The 19,796-nt window shown below is 43.5% G+C and overlaps 1 protein-coding gene across 12 annotated transcripts in view; it reads right to left on the bottom strand.

The window, feature by feature from the left end:
- TEAD1 (TEA domain transcription factor 1) overlaps positions 1-19,796 on the bottom strand; it is a 274,130-nt gene that overhangs the window by 224,999 nt on the left and 29,335 nt on the right. The window contains exon 1 of one of the 12 annotated variants that reach the window (XM_021077020.1): positions 3,021-3,238. Within the exon in view, the coding sequence (XP_020932679.1) occupies positions 3,021-3,026 (6 nt within the window). The 5' untranslated portion in view covers positions 3,027-3,238. 12 annotated transcript variants of the gene reach the window in all.

The raw sequence follows: 19,796 nt of genomic DNA on the forward strand, positions 1-19,796 counted from the left end.
ATTACAATAAAGCAAGTCAGGAGTTCCCATCGTGGCGCAGTGGTTAACGAATCCGACTAGGAACCATGAGGTTGCGGGTTCAGTCCCTGGCCTTGCTCAGTGGGTTAACGATCCGGCGTTGCCGTGAGCTGTGGTGTAGGTTGCAGACGTGGCTCGGATCCAGCGTTGCTGTGGCTCTGGCGTAGGCCGGTGGCTACAGCTCCGATTCAACCCCTAGCCTGGGAACCTCCATATGCCGCAGGAGCGGCCCAAGAAATAGCAACAACAACAACAACAAACAACAACAATAACAAAAAAAATAAAAATAAAAAAAAAAATAAAGCAAGTCACACAAATGTTTTGGGGTCCTGGTGCATGAAAAAGTAATGCTTACACTGGAATGCAGTTCATTAAGTATACAATAGTACTATGTCTAAAGACAATATGCATACCCTAATTTAAAAATACTTGGTAGCTAAAAAAATGTTAACCATTATCTGAGCCTTCAGCAAGTCATTAGCTTTTTGCTGATGAAGGATCTTGCTTCAATATTTTTTTTGTTTTACTATTTTTTTCTTTTTTGTCTTTTTTTTTTTTTTTTTTTTTTGGGTCTTTTTAGGGCCACACCCAAAGCACATGGAAGTTTCCAGGCTAAGGGTCGAATTGGAGCTGTAGCTGCTGGCCTATGCCACAGCCACAGAAACTCAGGATCTGAGCCACGTCTGAAACCTACACCAACAGCTCATGGCAACGCTGGATGCTCAACCCACTGAGCAAGGCCAGGGATTGAACCCTTATCCTCATGTCCTAGTCGGGTTCATTACCGCTGAGCCACAAAGGGAACTTCTCTTGCTTCAACATTGATGTCTGCTGACTGATCAGGCCGCTGAAGGCTTGAGGTGGCTGAAGCAATTTCTTAAAAATAAGACAATGAAGTCTGCCATGTCAACTGACTCTCTCCCTCATAAACAATTTCTCTGTAGCATGCAATGCTGTTAGGTAACAGCACTCTCCCACAGCAGAACTTCTTTCCAATTTGGAGTCTATTTTCTCTCAACCGTGCCACTGCTTTATCAACTCAGATTGTATAATTCCAAATACTTTGTTGTCATTTCATTGATCTTCACAGCATCTTCACCAGTAGACTCCAGCTCAAGAAACCACTTTGCTCATCCAGAAGAAGTAACTCCTCATCTATGGGGTTTTACCGTGAGATTGTAGCAATTCAGTCACATCTTCGGCTTCCACTTCTAATAATAGTCCCCTTGCTAATTCCACTACATCTGCAGCTGGTTCCTCCACTGAAGTTTTGAACCCCCCAAAGTCATCCATTAATGTGAATATCTGACCTCTTCCAATGAACCACAAATGTTCTTCATGACAACTAGAATGGTGAATCCTTTTCATAATGTTTTCAAATTACTTTGCCCAGATCCATCAGAGGAATTGCTGTTTAATGCAGCTATAACCTTACAAAATACATATCTTAGATAATAAAACTTGAAAATCAAAATTACTGGATCCATAAAGCTGCAGAATGGATGGTGTGTTAGCAGGCATGAAAATCTCATTACACACCTCCCTCAGAGCTCTTGGGTGGCTAGTTGCATTGTCATTGGACAGTCATATTTGGAAAAGAAGCTTTTTTCTGAGCACTAAGTCTCAACAGTGGACTTAAAATATTCAGCAAACCATCTTGTCACCAGGTATGCTGTCATCCAGCTTTGCTAGTCTATTTAAAGAACACAGGCAGAATTGATTTAGCATAACTCTTAAAGGTCCTAGGATTTTCAGAACAGTAAATGGGAATTGGCTTCAACTTCAAATCACCAGCTGCATTAGCTCCATCCTTGAAGCTTGGAAGCCATGCATTCACGGACTTCTCCTCTCTAGCTATGAAAGACCTAGGTGGCCTTCTTCCAATATAAGGCTGTTTTGTCTACCTGAAAACCTGTTGTTTGGTGTAACCACCTTCGTTAATTATCTCAGCGAGATCTTCTGGAGAACTTGGTACGCTTCTGCACCAACACTTGCTGCTTCGCTTTGTAGTTTTATGTTATGGAGACTGCTTTGTTCCTTAAACTTCATGAACCAATCTCTGCTAGCTTCAGACCTTTCTTCTGCAGGTTCCTCCCCTCTCTCAGCCTTCACAGAATTGAAGAGAGTTAGGGTCTTGCTCTGGATTAGGCTTTGGCTGAAGGGAATGTTTGTGGCTGGTTTGATCTTCTATCCAGACCACTAAAGCTTTCTCCGTATCAGCAACAAAGCTGATATCATCCCTTTCTTATCATTTGTGTGCTCACTGGAGCAGCACTTTTAATTTCCCTCAAGAACTTTTCCTTTGCATTCAAAACTTGGCTAGCTGTCTGGCACAAGAGGCCTAGTTTGGGGGCCTACCTTGGTTTTTGACATGCCTTCCTCACTAAGCTTAATCATTTCTAGTTTTTGATTTAAAGCAAGAGACACATGACTGTTCCTTTCACTTGAACACTGAGAGGCCATTGCAGGGTTATTAATTGGCCTAATTTCAATACTGGTGTGTCTCAGGGAACAGGGAGGCCTGAGGAGGAGAGAAATGGGGGAGCGGTCAGAACACACACATTTATTAAGTTCACTGTCTTAAATGGGCATGGTCCATGGGGCTCTAAAACAATCACAACAGTAACATCAAAGATCACTGATTAGATCACCATAGCAAACAGAATGAAATACTGCAAACACAGCAAATAATAAAAAAGTTTCAAATATCACAGGAATTATCAAAATGAGACACAGACACAAAATGAACAAATGCTGTTGGAAGAACAGCACCAAGAGAAAAATAAAAGCAGGGTTGTCACAAACTTCCATTAAAAAAAAAAAGGCAGCATCTATAAAGCACAATAAAGCTAAGCACCATAAAATGAGGTACGCCTGTACATTCACTGTGATAATGACTCCATGGCCAGACTTGACCATTACTGGCTTATTCTCTAAAAGAGGTTTACAAACACATATAGGAACCTTTTCCGTACAGCAAACTATGGGATGTGGGTCTGTACCTGCATTGCAGAATGCTCAAAGGAAAACACACTGCTTAAGACCCTGGTCCAGTCAGTCACTTGGTAGCAGCAGCAGCAGCAGCAGCTGTAACCTCAGAGCGAGAAACCATTCAGCCTGTAAGTGGAAGACGAGAGCCAGGCTTCGGATCTGTGATGTTCTCTGCTGCCGACTTAGAACAGGGTTGGCAAATCTGGCCTGCCATCTGTTGCTGCACGGCCTGCACATTAAGAATTTTTTTTTGTAACAGAAACAGACCCAAAGATTTCGAAACCAAACTTCTGTCTACCAAAGGGTAAACACGCTGGGGGTGGTGGGGGGGATAAATTATGAGGTTGGGAATGATATACACACACTGCTATATATGGAACAGACGGGGAATGGGGACCTTCTGAAAAGCACAGCAAAATTTACTCAGTACTGTGTGGTAGCTTGTGTGGGGAAAAAATCTGAAAAGGAATGCGTTTATTATATGTATAACTGATTTACTCTGCTGTATACCTGAGAGTAACACAACTTTTTGAGTCAACTATATTCCGATAAAATTTTAAAAAACAATGTTTTTCATATTTTCAATAGTTGGAGAAAAATTGAAAGAAGAGTAAACTAATAGCATTCACATTTCTGCATCTATAAGGCAAATTTCATTGGGACACAGTCACACCCATTGGTTTGCACATTGCCTATGGCTGCTTTCAGGCCCTAACTGCATTGCTGAGCAGTGGAGACAGACCATACAGTTTACAAAGTCAAAAATATTTACTATCTGTCCTTTTACAGAAAAAGTCTGTTGGCCTCTGACTTAAATAAAAGCACTGCTAGGAATAAGACAAAACCTAAAAAAAGGAGTCCAGGGAGAAAACACAAATGGTCGGTCACTTCATCAACGGTTCTCGTCCAGGGATTGAGCAGCAAAGACCAATGGTCCCCCATGGGAGGGGATGGCCATCAGCAGGACACAGGTGGCCCAAAGACAGCTGGAAAAACCTGTGCATTTCCAGCCACATTTCCCCACACACACCCCCTCAGACACCCACTTTTTCTCAGAGAGAAAATGAGGCTGGATGGGGGCCTGGTGATTCTGCTTGTCCTGCTGCTCCAATGCACCAGAAAAGAAGGGCAGGGCAGAGGGAACCAGCTGGAGTTCTCACCGGAGCTGAGAACCAGCCCAAGTCACTAAGCTATAACCTCTTTGTGATGTTTCTTAGTGGAAAGGAGGAAAATTACAGTCTCAGTTTGGGGTGAACTAGGAAGTGGGCACTGTATTCCTTTGTCAAGCTTTTAAGGGTTTTTGTTTGTTTGTTTGAAACCGGCTGAGTTAGGATTATCCTTCTCCTCCTTCCCCCATCTTTCTCACCACCTCTGTTGAGCTGATAACTCTTAGAGATGGGGTTGCCAGATTGAGAAATAAAATACAGGATGCCCAGTTAAATTTGAATTTCAGACAAACAACGAGTCATTTTTTTATTATAACTTTGTCCCAAATATTGCTTCTCTGAAATTCAAATCATGAGACAGATTTATTACTAAGTAAGTACTGACTGTTTCTGATACTCAAATTTAACAGAGCACCCTGTATTTTATCTAGGAACCCTACATTCAGAGGAGGTGACTCCTTGTCCCCAGCCCTTTCTGCCCTGTGTGGCAGGCTCTGTCTCCAGGAGCCCTGCTTCATCTCCAGTGTGGGGGCTGGTCTGCTGCAACTTCCAGAAACAAGCTTCCCCAGAAGCAGAGCACCTGTGCCCAGCACCCAACTGAGGGGAATGCAATCACCCACGTCTCCCCTTTACCAACAACCACCTGAACCCGACACCCACACCCTCACCTTCCCAAGCCCCCAGCACAGACTCCATCCTCTGACCCTTCAAGAAGCCCCTTTAAACCAGAAAAGATGTCTTCTCTCTCACATCTGTTCTGCTAGTCATACTAGGTCACAAGGTGTTCCCACCCCTGTGTCTCTGAAGAAAGAATGACTCCAGGGCATATGGAATTCACAGTAAAAAAGGAGCCTGGGGGCGAGGGAAGTGCTGAAATCATACTGGGTTAGATGGTATTAAAGAGAAGCCAGAGTCAGTAACTGTAAACTACTCAGTTCCCCATCCCAAGACAAGCTCCACATGGCAGAGACTGTTAGCAGCTGAAGTGTGTCTCCTCAAAATTCATACACTGAAGCCCTAAAGCCCAGTACCTCAGGACGTGATGGTACTTGGAGATGAGGTAATTAAGGTAAAATGAGGTCATGAGGAGGGCCCTAATATAATACAACTGGAGTCCTTATATGAGGAGATCTGGATACACAGAGACATCTGGGGTGCTCACAGCCAGAGGAAAGACCATGTAAGGACAAAAGAACCCAAGGAGAGAGGCCTCAGAAGGAACCTAACCTACCAACACCTTGATCTTGAACCACCAGCCTCCAGAACAAGGAGAAAATAAGTTTCTGTTATTTAAGCCACCCAGTCTGTGGTCTTTTGCTAGGGCAGCCCTGAGGAAGCACCACGGGGATGAAGGAATACCCAAGTGAATGCAAGAGGGATGTGTCCCTGCCTGTCTTGTCCTCCCTTTGATCTCTGGTATTTATGCCTGTATACACAGGACACTCGCATTTTAAAAAAAACGCTAAAGCCACAGCCACTCTCTCCAGAGCACCGTCTGGAGGTGGACTGGGACCCAGGACATGGGTATGATTTCTGCCATCCCACTCTCCAGACAGACCTTCCCACTTCTCCTCCTGGCTCCCTGGGCCTCTCTGGGGCCAGCTGCTCAGGAGGATTTTGTTCTCTTGCATAGAGAATGACAGAACAGCCCTCAGATGTGAGTGCTTGAGAGCTTTCTACTGGCTTCCTCTCTGTACCATCTATCTTTACTGATTCTTCTTGGCATTAGTGTGGTGATGTGATGCCTGGAGCTGCTGCAGCCTCCTGCAGACATAAGAGGTAGGAGCTGACATGCAAAGGATGAAAGAGTGAAAAATGCAAAGAACCAGCTTTGATGAGGTCACTGAACTGCTGAACTAACACACCCTAAGATCGCCATACCTCTGGACTTCTAGTCCAGATTAAAGATTAAAGATCTCCTTACTACAAAGCCATTTTGAGTTGCTTTGGCTATTACCTGTAGTCCAAAGACTATAGCTGCATTACATGAGACAGAATGCTACCAGTATCAACTTTCTGGTTTTATCAGACAAAAATCTGTGCTTCCTGACTTTTTCAAGTTTGGGAATCCCTTTTAACATCAAAACACTCTACACAACACAGATCTAACAGCAATCCTACTTTTAGTATCCAATATCTCAGACCCAGTAAACTACTGCATCTTCTGGTAATGTTTTTAAGTGAATTTGCATTTTAGACATCTAACTCTATCTAAAGATACCTAAAAACACGCAGGCATAATTTTAGACAATACATAGCATTAAATGAGCCTGTGGACATGTCTTACTGGGCAAACGGATTTGAAGACTATCACATTAACTGCACAGCCCTTTCCACCCACCCCTAAGACATATCTGGCCCCCAACTTATGCCTGTATACACATGCCCTAACTACACAGAAGGCCAAAGGCCTTTCCAATTCAGTCTGGATCCATACTTTATGCTTCTCCTTGTCAATTCAGGTCCAAGTACTATTTAAGATCCACTTCCTCCAGTCAAGTCTACCCAATGGGACACTCAATTGTGGTCAATTCAAAATTGCCCTCTCAAAGGGAACCCTCTTATGTTGTTGGTAGGAATGTAAATTGGTGCAACCGCTATGGAAAATAGTATGGAGGTTCCTAAAAAGCTGAAAAATAGAACTACCACACGATCCAGCAATCCCACTCCTGGGCATCCACCCAGAAAAAAACGTAATTCAAAAAGATACATGTACCCCAATGTTCAGTGCGACACTATCTACAATAGCCAAGACATGGAAGCAATCTAAGTGTCTATTGACAGAGCAATGGATAAAGAAGATGTGGTACACATATACAATGGAACATTACTCCATAGTAAAAAAAAAAGAATGCAAACACTATTTGCAGCAACATGGATGGACCAGAAACTATCACACTAAGTTAGACAAACACCATGATATCACTAATATGCGGACTCCAAAAAGAAGACACAAATGAACTTACTTGCAGAAGAGAAACAGACTCACAGACTTTGAGACACTTGTGGTTACCAAAGGGGACAGGTGGCAGGGAGAAGGAGGGACTGGGGTTGGGGGTTGGCATGTGCATATTGAGGTATATGGAATGATAGACCAGTGGGAACCTGCTGTATATCACAGAGAACTCTACCCAATATTCTGTGATAATCTATGTAGGAAAAGAATCTGAAAGAGAATGGATGTGTGTACACAAAGAGAATGGATCAATGTGTGACTCATTCATTTTGTTGTACAGCAGAAATTTTAACAATCTTATAAGCCAACTATACTTCAATAAAACTTTTTTTAAAACTTCCCTCTCAGAGTTCCCGGGGTTAAGGATCCAGAGTTGTCACTGCTGTGGCTCTGGTTACTGTTGTGGCATGGGTTCAATCCCTGGGAACTTCCACATATCACAAGCACGGGCAAAAACAAAAAAACAAAAAAACTCCAACAAAATTGCCTTCTGATGCTTGCTTGCATAGCCAATGCCAAACACAATAGATTTGATTTATTCTCTTCCAGATAAAAACCTTGTTTTTTCATTTTTACTTTTTCCCTAGCACTCCCGTGTGATTGATATCTTTCCCAAGGGCAGAAAGGACAGTGGTGACAGCAGCAATACTAATGGTGGTGGTGGGGTAACATTTCAGCACACGATATATTCCAACTGATGTGCAAAGTATTTTTTACATGCATTATTTTAATTTCATCTTCAAAGCAACATTTAAGTATATTATCATTCCCGTTATCTTCCCGCTTTTTGCCAAAAGTGGATGGTGAGACAGAGTTTAGATAACTTGCCTGAGGCCACAAGGCAAGTAAGGAGCAGTGCTGGGATGAGAGTCACCCACACATAAGCATCAACTGAAGCTGTGTGGGGAGCACAACTGTGAATGGGCCTCATGGCAGGAGGCAGGGCCAGCAACAGTTCCAGAGGCAAAATGGCCAGATCTGAGGGCCTTTGATATTGTTACATCTGAGGGCTAGAAGTGATTTGCTCCAATGAGGAGCTCGAATTATTGGAGAAAGGGCGGGAGAAGAATGAAAGGGTAAATGGATGGGAGGATGATTTTTGAGGACAATGCTGATTCCACGAAGAAATAATTTAAGAAGACTTCCCCTGTTTAAGGCTTTTACACAGAGTTTCCCTCAAAAGATGCAAACAGCCCCAGTGGACCTGAAAATGGACACTCCACATTTAGCCCAGGGCACCTTGTCTTTTTTTTTTTTTTTTTTTTTTTTTTGGTCTTTTTAGGGCCACACCTGCAGCATATGGAAGTTCCCAGGTTAGGGGTCGAATCAGAGCTACAGCTGCCAGCCTATACCACAGCCACAGCAACACCAGATCCAAGCTGCATCTGCAACTTACACCACAGCTCATTGTAATGCTGGATCCCTGACCCACTGAGCAGGGCCAGGGATTGAACCTGCATCCTCATGGATCCTAATCACATTCATTACTGCTGAGCCACGATGGGAACGTCAAGCCTAGGGCACCTTAATCACACCTGTAGCCCAGCATTGGGCTGAGGGGCTTGGTGAAGAAAGACGTTGGGAAGATGTGGACAGAGGAGCTGAGAAGACAGGAAGGTTGGCATGGGCAATCCTAGGGAGTGAGAGATGAGACCAGGAAACCTGATGTGGCCTGACTAGGAGTCAGGGACAATGGTTTTGTAGAAACAGACCCCATGCTCACTACATTGTTACTATTGATAATTTGTTACCTTGCTTTTTTCATCTTTTTTACTTTACCTTTGTAACTTTGTTACCTTTGCCTCTTCAACGGTTTCCTTATAACGATTCTCAGTAAAGCCTGAGAGAGTAAAGGGGCCAGTTTGCACTCTTTAGGGGACAAGGAAAAGAGGAAGCAAGGAGCTGTATCACACACCCTTCTGGACATGAGGAAGGACACTAAAGGAATAAAGTGGGTATCAGCAGAGGGCTGGTGTAGCCTTCAGCCTCAGCACTGCCAGCCTGGGCCCCTGGGCAAGGGACTTATTTGGGTCCTGAGGTGGTTTATGGTATACAATATCCCACAGGACAGGGAGAAGCTAAATGGGGAAAAGTGCAGGGGTGAGCCTTGGGGGTCACTGGCACTTTTTTTTTTTTTGGCCATCTCCCACGGCATATGGAGTTCCTGGGCCAAGGATCAGATCCTAGCCACAGTTGCAACCTACACCACAGCTGTGGCAACAACTGGTGACTTCTGAGATAGCCTCAGACAAAGCTAAACTCAAATGAACATATACTGATTATTTCATAACTACAGCAATCTCTTCCAACTCCTGTTCTGCTCATGATTCCTGCTGCTTATAATCACTAGTCCTGCACAGTCTACTACTTTTCTTTTCCTTCCACCGTCTGTCACAGTCAAACTACCTCCTCTGAAGCCACTGCAGTGGCCTCCCCAGTGATCATACCCCAGTGTCTCTTTCCCTTGTGATCCAGCCTCAACGTGAGAGGACACTTTCTCAACCTCCAATCCAATCACAACTCTTCCCAGCTTTAAATTCTGCAGGCCAGCTAGTTCCCAATAGATACCATCCTGGGGTTCATCCGCAATAGCTGCAGTTTCCCTAATAAAAGCTTTTCCTCTCTCTGTGCCTTTGTACCAGCTCAAACCTCTCCCTGAAATGCCATCCCATCTCCTCCATACTCGTCCTCGCCGCTAACAGCAGCCCTCTCCTTGGCTCACCATCATTCCTCCTCCCTAAGGGCTACTGATTCCTAACTCATGTGGCACAATGATGCCTCGCCTGTCATTGTCTCTGTCATCGCACAGATCAAGCTCTTCATGACATGTCTGTTTCCATCTCTTGCTGGAGAGGAACTCCATGAGATGGGATCCTACCTGCCTCTCTCTGGTTCTGTCCTCAGTGCCTACCACAGCGCCCGACCAGACAAGGTTCTAACTCTTTACTAATAAATGAATTGCTAGACACTGCATCCCCACTGTGTGCACCGTGATGCTTTCTGATAGCACCTACCATCCAACTTCTAATCATGCCAACTCTTCAGAGAACAACCTTTTGCATCCAGACACATGACACAGTGGACACCCACTGTTTGCCACATAATTTTCACAAATGACACAGACACAATTCTGTTCCTTTTCATTTAGAGAATTATTAATACTTGTTTCTTTGTTCATTCCTGTTGCACAAATTTAGGAAGTGGGAGGGAAAGATGTGCTGCACTACTGGACTCAAAAAAAAAAAAAAAAAGATGTGTTGTAGTGTTGGATTCTTAAAAAGGCATAAAAAGCTCACTTTTCAAAAGGGAAACCAGGAAATCCAAAAACTCAAAGACCTCAAGAAAAGGTCCATGCTGGTTGGCTTCTTAAAAATTAGCTATCTCTAAATGGAATGTAATCCATAAAATACTGAATCCCTATGATGTATACCTGAAACTAATATAATAAGTTGATATGTCAAGGGGGAAAAAACTGTAACTGCAATGTATACATCTAAGGATAACCTGACCCCCTTGCTGTACAGTGGGAAAATAAAAAAAAAAAAAAAAAAAAAAGATATTAACACAGAAAAAAAAATAAATAAATAAATAAATAAATAATAGGAGTTCCCATCATGGTGCGGAGGAACCGAATGTGACTAGGAACCATGAGGGTACACGTTTGATTCCTAGCCCTGCTCAGTGGATTGAGGATCCGGCGTTGCCGTGAGCTGTGGTGTAGGTCACAGACGTGGCTCGGATCCTGCATTGCTGCGGCCCTGGCATTGGCCAGCAGCTGCAGCTCCAATTAGACCCCTGGGAACCTCCATGTGCCGAGGGTGTGGCCCTCAAAAAGACAAAAGACAAAATAAATAAATAATAAAAATTAATTATCTAATTTTTTTGGCTTTCCACTTAAGAGTTTAAACAACACAAAGTATATGAGGTAGAAAACGAGAGTCCTTACATAATTCTAAATCCTAAATAAGTGATCACTATTTGCACTGGATATATATTATCTCCCCCACCAAAATTAATGCATATAAAATTATATAATATGCACTCATTTTATACACATACACACATATACACACTGAAAATGGGATCACACTGTACATACCGACCTCTAACTTCCTCACATACATTCTTTGCCATCTTCCCATAACAATACACAAGCTGACCTCAATAATTTCAAATGCTTTATAACATTTACTACATGGTTTCACCAGAATTTATTCAACTATTCTTTAGCAATGAATGTTTTAAAGTCCTAGTTTGACAGTACATTCAACTGTGTGGTGAGGAACATTCTTAATGCAGTTCTTTCCTTAGGATACCTTCTGTGAAGTTCAATGGCCAGGTCACAGAGCATGCACATTTGACCTTTTAATTCCTGTGGTCAAAACTCCCTCCAGAAAATCTACACAAGGTAGACTCCTGCCAGTAATACATAAAATTCCCCCAACCCCCAGCTCATTCAAGGATGGGTTTTTTTGGTTTTGTTTTGTTCTGTTTTTTGCTTTTTAGGGCCACACCTGTGGCATATGGAAGCTCCCAGGCTAGGGGTCGAATTGGAGCTACAGCTGCCAACCTACACCACAGCCACAGAAATGTGGGATCCAAGCTGTGTGTGTGACCTATGGATCATCACATGGATCGCATGGATCATGTTCTTCATGACATGTCTGTTTCCACCTCTTGCTGGAGAGGAACTTAAAAAAACAGCTCATGACAACACCAGATACTTAACACACTGAGCAAGGACAGGGATCGAACCCACATCCACATGGATACTAGTCGGATTCGCTTCTGCTGCACCACAATGGGAACTCCCTCAAGGGTGTTTTTCATCAATGAGGTTAACACCTTCAGGAGGATAAATTCTCTGATCCTTGGCACTAATCCATAGTCACCTCACTAATTCTGCCTCTTCAACAAATGCAGGCATGGTTCTAGGGTTCAAGAACCTTAGCAAGGTCAACCCTGGGCTGCACTAGAGGCACACATAACCGCACAGACCTCAAGTGAAGACCATTATTCCAGAGAGGTCCTTAGCTCCAGGCTCTGACCACAAAGCAAAGTGATCACAGGTAGGATCCCCTGTCAACAGATAGAGAGCCTGTAGCTTCCACAAGACACACTTCTATGAAGGAGCAGTCCATGCAGCAAGTGTGTCAAAATCCCCACCCATCATTCTTGTCCTCTAAGGGACTCAGGGAACTGCCACTGCAGACCTAGGGCCAAGGGCACATGTTCTAACAACAGGAAAGAAAGTTCTTCAAAATAAAACCCACTGCAACCAACCAGTATAGCACAAGGTTTTAGGCTGCCAGCCAGTATCCCCCAGGAAAAACTGTTCTTGCTAATATACTTTCAGTATGAATACTGATCAACACTTTAAGCATCACAACTTTTTATTTTTTGAAGAATATATCTACAATTCTTCCCTGTCTTCTTAAAGAGTTCACTGGACAGACGCAATGCTTCTTCTTAAGGATCACAGCCATATTATGAACACCCACAGGGGTGCTGACCACTCAAAACAACAGGGCAATGAAGGCTAAAGAACCCCAGTTTAATATACCCTTTCAATGTGCCTACTACTGTGTTTGTCTCTTTTCATATTATCAGCTATCAGTCTCTCTCCCTAGCAGATGTCCCCTTCTCTACTTTAGAGCCATAAATAATTTCCTCCAGCCATTCATGCTGTGGGAAGCAGAAATTAAGCAGGTTAGAATTGTGAATACATTAAGAACAAACAGGGAGAGAACAGAAATCACCTCTGAGTGATACAGCTAAGCTTGGGAAAGTCCCTCGTGAGTGAGGGACTGGCGCAAAGACTGCGGAAACTCATTCAAGAGCCATCATTACAATGAATGTGTGCCTTAAAAATGGCTTGCGGATAGCTCTATCATGTCCTTGTGAGGAGGGACTTGTTTTTGACACATAGAGGCAGGCAGCTGGTTGGCCACCAAAGGAAAAAGCATGAAGAGGAGAAGAAGGGTGATCCTAAGGTCATGGGTCCAGTGTTTTTGAAGGAACACATCAACTGCTTTCCTCCACACAAAGTGAGAGGAACATCCAGGCACATAGGTCAGCACCACAAGTAAACAGCTCTTCTCTGGTATGCTTCTGCTTTAAAAAAAAAAAAAAAAAAAAGTGTCAAAAACGTTATTGCTTTCCCTTACTTAAGCTTTCTGGAAAGTCTCCAACTAGCCAGCAATGTGGAGCCAACATATTTTACAAACCAAAACTCTCCTCCCAGGCACAGCCACTGAGGTCTACTAGTGTCGCATGGCATGGTGAAAAGAGTGAAAGGGTCAAGGTCAAGAGACGACTTTGGGCCAATCACATGCCCTTTCTCAGCTTAGTTTTCCCATCACTGTGAAATGGAATGACACTTTCTCTTCTCCAGGAAAAAAAAAAAAGGACCACGGTGGAGTAGAGTGTGAGCAGGTAAACTGCAACCACCAGTACTGTGATGGGGTCAGCCAGACTGTCCCTCCCATTCAAGCCTGGAGCATTCATGAACTGCAGGACATGTGCATGAAGAGAGTCACATCTGGTCCAGATGCATCAGAGGATCTTGAGAGTCCTAGAAGACACTAAGCAGGAAAGGGGCTCAGTGACAAGTTTCCAATTCAGCACGGCAGGCTGCAGCCCAGAAGCTCCACTGTCAGCTTTAGAGCTATCCTGACGATGATTTTTAACAGCAGAATCACCCTCTGTCAAAGGAAACCTTATATATGACCCCAATATATAAAACTGATAAAAAGTGGTATCTGAATATATTAATTATATAATTTTAGTATTTACTTATTATAAATACAATAAGGCTGTTCTCATAAACCTAAAATTACAAATGAAGCATCTAATGTATTTCCCTTTTATTTTTTCTATAGTGTACAGAAAATCCTGATTCACAAATCATGTAAAAGTATCCATTTAACCTTTTACTTCGCAGCATCAGGAATCCATTCAATTAAACTAACCAGAAACCTAAATGCAGGACAATATGAAATTTTTATTTCCAATTGGATAATATTTCTTACTAGGAAATGTTCAGTTCAGAAGGAGTTGAAGAATGGTTTCACTGGCCGGTTTGAGCTTTTATTTGTGGAAGAAAGCACTGTTAAAACGTATCTTAAAACATAATTCAATGTCCAATGAGGTCAGCTCTAAAAATCCCCAGATACTCGGTACCAGGCTCTGACAGATATTTATGCAAAATTTCAAGAGTCAAATTTATTTTGTTTCTTACACCAAGTTCAAACTAAGTTTCAGTTTCGTCACTGACACTCTACCAAGCCTTTGTAAATACACGTGGTGAGAACACAAGACCATATTGCCTAATGGAGTTTATTCAATTTATTGCAGAAGTTTCAGCAAGATATACAAGTGAGGGTATCAAATTATCTTTGAGAGATTTACGCAATGGAGTTTCTCAGCCAATGTAAAAAAAGTGATTTATCAACTCATTTGAAATATCCATAGCTCAACCTTTCCTTGAGGTCAAGAAACTACAATATGAAAAAGCAGCTCCTATTATTGTTGTAGTATGAAAAAGCAAACTCCCATGTCATTACAAATCACTCCTAAAAATGAAAAGACAATAACTCAGAATAATGTCCAAATTGTATATTACACATGCAGCATCATTCTAAAAGGTTATCTACTGAATAAGTAGAATTTTGTATACACAACACACAACATTTGGCAATAGCTGGTGTATACACCAGCATTATGGCAATTTTTGCTGCCACTGTTCTCACAATATAAGATGAAATTTTCCTCACTTCTGTATGTGTCAGATACTTGAAAAATTGGTCTTTCTCACAGTTGCCTATATAAACACATACAAATGCAAGCAAAATGACGACAACTACACAATCCACACCTCCAATGATTGGATCTTAAGAGCATGTGTAATCCAGCCCTGGAACTTTATTAACCACAGGTTCTTCTCTGAACTGCACTGACCATGATGACACTACCTACTTTCACAGAGGATGGTGGGGTGAGGGGGTCAGGACTATGACGCTACAAGTGCATGTTCCACGTCAGGTTGAAACCTGGTGATGCAATTCTAATGGGGCAAAACCTTGGGATCTAGGAACATGTGAGGAGATACAGAAGACCTGCTGGTTCTCAAAAAGAGAAATGACTAGGAAGAAGAAATGTGGATTCCCAGAGAGCTTCTGTCAGCTCAGCTCCTGCCTCAGCCCTCAAGCAAGCAACCCCCAAGTGCAGCTTCAAGAGCAGTGCAGACGTGCAGTCCATCCCACCTTTTCTCTTCCACTCATCCTCCCTCTTACTGGTTAATCTAGTCATTCCACAGACATCCACTGGATGTCTACTTCGCAAGGCATATACATGGTGTATGTGTTCATTAACATAAATTGAATTATATTTTATTTTGGAGAGTTCCTCAGTACCCTACAGGGGAGGGGGCAAGGCACACCCATGGCATGCAGAAGTTTCCAGGCCAGGGATTGAACCTGCACCACAGCTGAAGCCAGAGCCACAGCAGTGACCATGCTGGATCCCACTGAGCCACGATGGAACCCCTAGTTCCTCAGCCCTTAAAGGTAACCTGAAGATACCCCAAATAAGTGACCATCACCTGAACCAGAACTCACTTCTGGTAACCAGTTTCGGCACTTGCAAATGTTAACTATTACTATCATATCCAAATACTCTGACGTGTGCAAGCATGTTTTGAGCTGCTGCGTACCAGGCAGCAGACACAGATAAGACCCAGTTCCTGCCCTCAAGGGGCTCGGATGGAGAGAGTAGAGTAAATCCAACATATAGAGGACAATGTGATTAATGCTAATGCAGAGTAACAGTATGGGGTTCTAGGGGAAGGATGAAGTCTCAGTTATATTATTCTTCACGAGCTGGGAAGGCTTCTGTGAGATGATGTACATTCTTCTCTTTAGAGAGAGAAGCAAGAGCTGAACAACAGCAGGAATGTATCTGAGGTAGATGCAGGTGGAAGACAAGGCATGGATGCAGAAGAGAGAGTTGAGTGTGGCTGAAATAGAGAATACTGGATGGGAGTGGCTGGCCAGGAGGCTGGGAGAGAGTACCAAGGGCTTTCTCATCAGCAGGGTTATTATGATTCAGGTCGCCTGGTCTCAGACACCTCAATCATCTGTAAAGTGGAAAGAGTGGCTCCTCCAGCAAACCCCACATACCAAACTGAGTGGTCATGCTGTAGTCTTCCTGTGGTTGGCAGGAGGCTTGTCCAATACATACATCATCTTCCTCTGGTCTAGGTACATGGAGGGGAGCTCCCCCTTAAAATATCCAACCACAATGCTGACTCAGCCATAACAGAAGACAAATATAATACATGTCTCTGACTTGGCAGCAGTTGAGTTCCTCTAACATAACTCTTTCCATGCTCTAAAATCCATGCAGCTTTTTAAAAGCATGTCCAAGGCCACTCTCCTTCCAGAGGATTTGGGGGATTAGCCAATTTGCTTGTAAGATGGCTGTGCAAATCTGCTCTGTCTCATGAGCCTGGGTTGAAATGGAGGAAAGGTATCTCAGCTATACCAGGGGAGAATTTTAATAAAAAGCAGAAGCCAGAGCCCATGCAACTGAAAGCTCCTCTTACAGGTAAACCCATGCTGGGCACTGCTCACCCAGCTCTCAAGAGATGCAGTTGCTGAATCCCAGAGGCCCCCAATTCACCCACTCCGCAGATACATTCTAAATGCCTATCACATGTAAAGTACCATGGAGAACCCTGAAAGAGCTTACAGTTTAGAATGACGGATACTTATAAAAACCAGTACAACAGGCTGGATGGTGAAAGTGCCATTAAGATATCGATGGGCCAAAGAAAGTGAAGATCCCTTCTGGTCAAGAAGGAAGAGTCTTCCTGAAGGAGGCAGCAGGGAAATCGAGAAAGTTCTGACAGGCAAAATGAATGGAAAAGGTAGCCCTCTTTTTGAGCACTTGCCATGCATCACTTCAATCCCACAACAAACCAGTCTGCCAGGTGCCATTATCCCATGGACTGGACACAGAAACCCGGACTCAGCCAGCAAATGCCACAAGATTCATGAGTGACAGAGCCAAGAATCAAGGCCCTTGTTCTCCGCTAAGGGAAGCCTTTCTCATAGAGGGAATGGCAAGAGTACAGACCATTTGGGATAGGATAAGAATCCAATTTGTAGGCAGTACACCCTGCAGGACACCTGGCTAGAAAGATACACTGGGACCACATGGCAGGGGCCTGATCTACCAGGCCTAGGAGAATGCACTTGTGACTGGGTGACAAGGGACATAGGGAAGAGGAGGCTTTTGAGAAATGAGAGTCCAGATTCAGGTAGAGCTGCTAAGAGCCACTGGGCTCAGCAGGTCTGGGTTTAAGTCCCAGATCTGACGCCTACTAGGTGCGTAACTTTGGACAAGTCTTCAATTTCTGGGTGCCTCTACTTCCTCGTCTACATATAGGGATGAAAATACTACCTACTTCACAGAATTACTGTAATACTAAATGAACTGAAAAACAATAAGAATAATACCACCCACAATAACTGCTGCAGAAGTGCCTTTGGATAATGATGGTGATGATGAAGCAGCCACTTAATTAATTAGATGAGACACCCTGAGGTTAGGAGATTATCCAAGAGATGACTAGAGTAATCCAGACAAGAGAGGATGCCACCCAACAGAGACCCAGGCATATAATGAATTGAAATTTCACCCCATCTTTTGGAACCCAGAGGCAGTGAGAACCCACAAGCAGCTTCAGGAGGAATGGAAAGAAGTAAAGATCTGAGAGATGAGAGAATTCGGAAGGGGAAGAGAGGCTTGCAGCGTGGGAGAAAGTGCTGCTGGAGGGCCTGCTCAGCCACAAATGCACTAGGCAAAGACTCCTTGCTGAACTCGGATCCTTACACCCCCAGGTGCACTCCCCTGAGCCTCAAATCTTCCATCTCTAAAACAGAGCCAACAATCCTTATCCTTTCTACTCTCAGCATTGTTATAAGGAGCCAAGAGGACAGTGGACTTGGCCACAGGACAATAAGACATAAAGCTCTGTACAGATGGGAGGCATGAGTCAAAAGAGGGAGCTGTGACGAGGGACTAGTCTGGGGAATGAGCCCAGGGAAAGATAAACTCTCCTCAACCTTGTCCATGATGTTCCCAGATAGTAAGATTGAGGGTCAATTCCAACATCCTTGCCCTGCACAGTTACAGGCTGGTACCAGCCCAGGACCAGTGATAGCCAAGGCTGCCACAGCACTGAGACTAGGACACACAAAAGGCCTGGTTCAAGGGACAGACCCCCACTGCTGACAGCAAGATTCACCATTCCAGAGCACACCAGGAAGAAAAGAAGATGACAGAAAAACCAGCTGGCTCTACCTCCTCCAGCTCTCCAGCTATAAAGCCTGTAAGCGGATCAAAAGAAGAGGTCTGGAGCCAGCCAGAGATGGCTGCGGCAGGCAGCCCTCCAGCAGTTACCCTTCCATTATAGCCAAGTGTTTGTTTACATTTCCTGCATTATCTTGTCACTTGTAGGATAGGATTTCTGACCGAAACTCCTCTTTTTCATGTTTAGTGCAGCCTATATAGTCCAGGAGACCAGAAAGATCAGCAGCTCGTGTTCCCTTTGTAAATTCTCTTTATTTTGGCTTCGGTAGGAACTCGGGAACCCTAGCCCTGAGTCTCTTCTCTGGCAGACCCTGCATCTCCCCATCACATCACTCACCACAGAAGACTGGAAAGTTTTCCTTAACCCTGTCTCTCCCACCACCCTGGAGTTTCCTGCAGTTCCCTCAACTAGCCCAGAGTCCTCATCCTTCTCTGAATCCCCACCACCCAACAGAGACCCAGGCATATAATGAATTGAAATTTCACCCCATCTTTTGGAACCCAGAGGCAGTGAGAACCCACAAGCAGAATCTGCTTCAATTACCCCACTCTGCCCCTTACTCAAAAAAGACTTCTAACGCAGCAGCACCTCAGGTCCTCAAACCTCCTATCTGATTTTCCAAAAACCTGATTTCCCAGATCAAAAGAAAGGCCTCATGTAGATTTGTGATCTTAGCTTGCATTTTATTGCATAGTTTCGTTTCGTTTGAGACAGGTTCCGGAAAAGCAAAAGCCCTTATGGCTCCTAAATACAGTTACTACATTCAAGCTGCTCCAGAAGAGCGCCCTCTCCCCTCAACCAACTTTTTCAGCTGACTTTTAACAATCTTAAAGTTGATAAACTAGAGGAAGAGCTTTATTTAAAGAAATAAAGAAGAAGATCTAAGTAAACAGTTCCCAGTGTTCTCTAAGAATTTAGACTCAAAGAACACAATCTGTCTACACAAGGATAAATGCAGTTTTATTAAGGGAAACACACAGGCTTACACATACTCTTCAAATAGTGTACACTGTACACACAAAGAAGCAAACACAAATTCAAAGGGGGTAGAACAACAGGGTTACCAGTGGGGGACTGCTATGATTTTTCGCTCAAAAACTGAACTATAAGACAGGCATGTGCTGGAGACAGACTTGGTCTGTCTTTCTCCAGGTATTTCAAGGGGAGCTCAAGAGGAAGACCACAGAGAATCATGTGCTAGAACTACTCTAATAATTTTCAAAATAATTTTTATTAAAGAAACAATCAATTGAACTACTTATAATTGACAAAACCAAGCCCCTTGGCA

Source organism: Sus scrofa, chromosome 2 (assembly GCF_000003025.6).
Source record: "Sus scrofa isolate TJ Tabasco breed Duroc chromosome 2, Sscrofa11.1, whole genome shotgun sequence".
NCBI lineage: Eukaryota > Metazoa > Chordata > Mammalia > Artiodactyla > Suidae > Sus > Sus scrofa.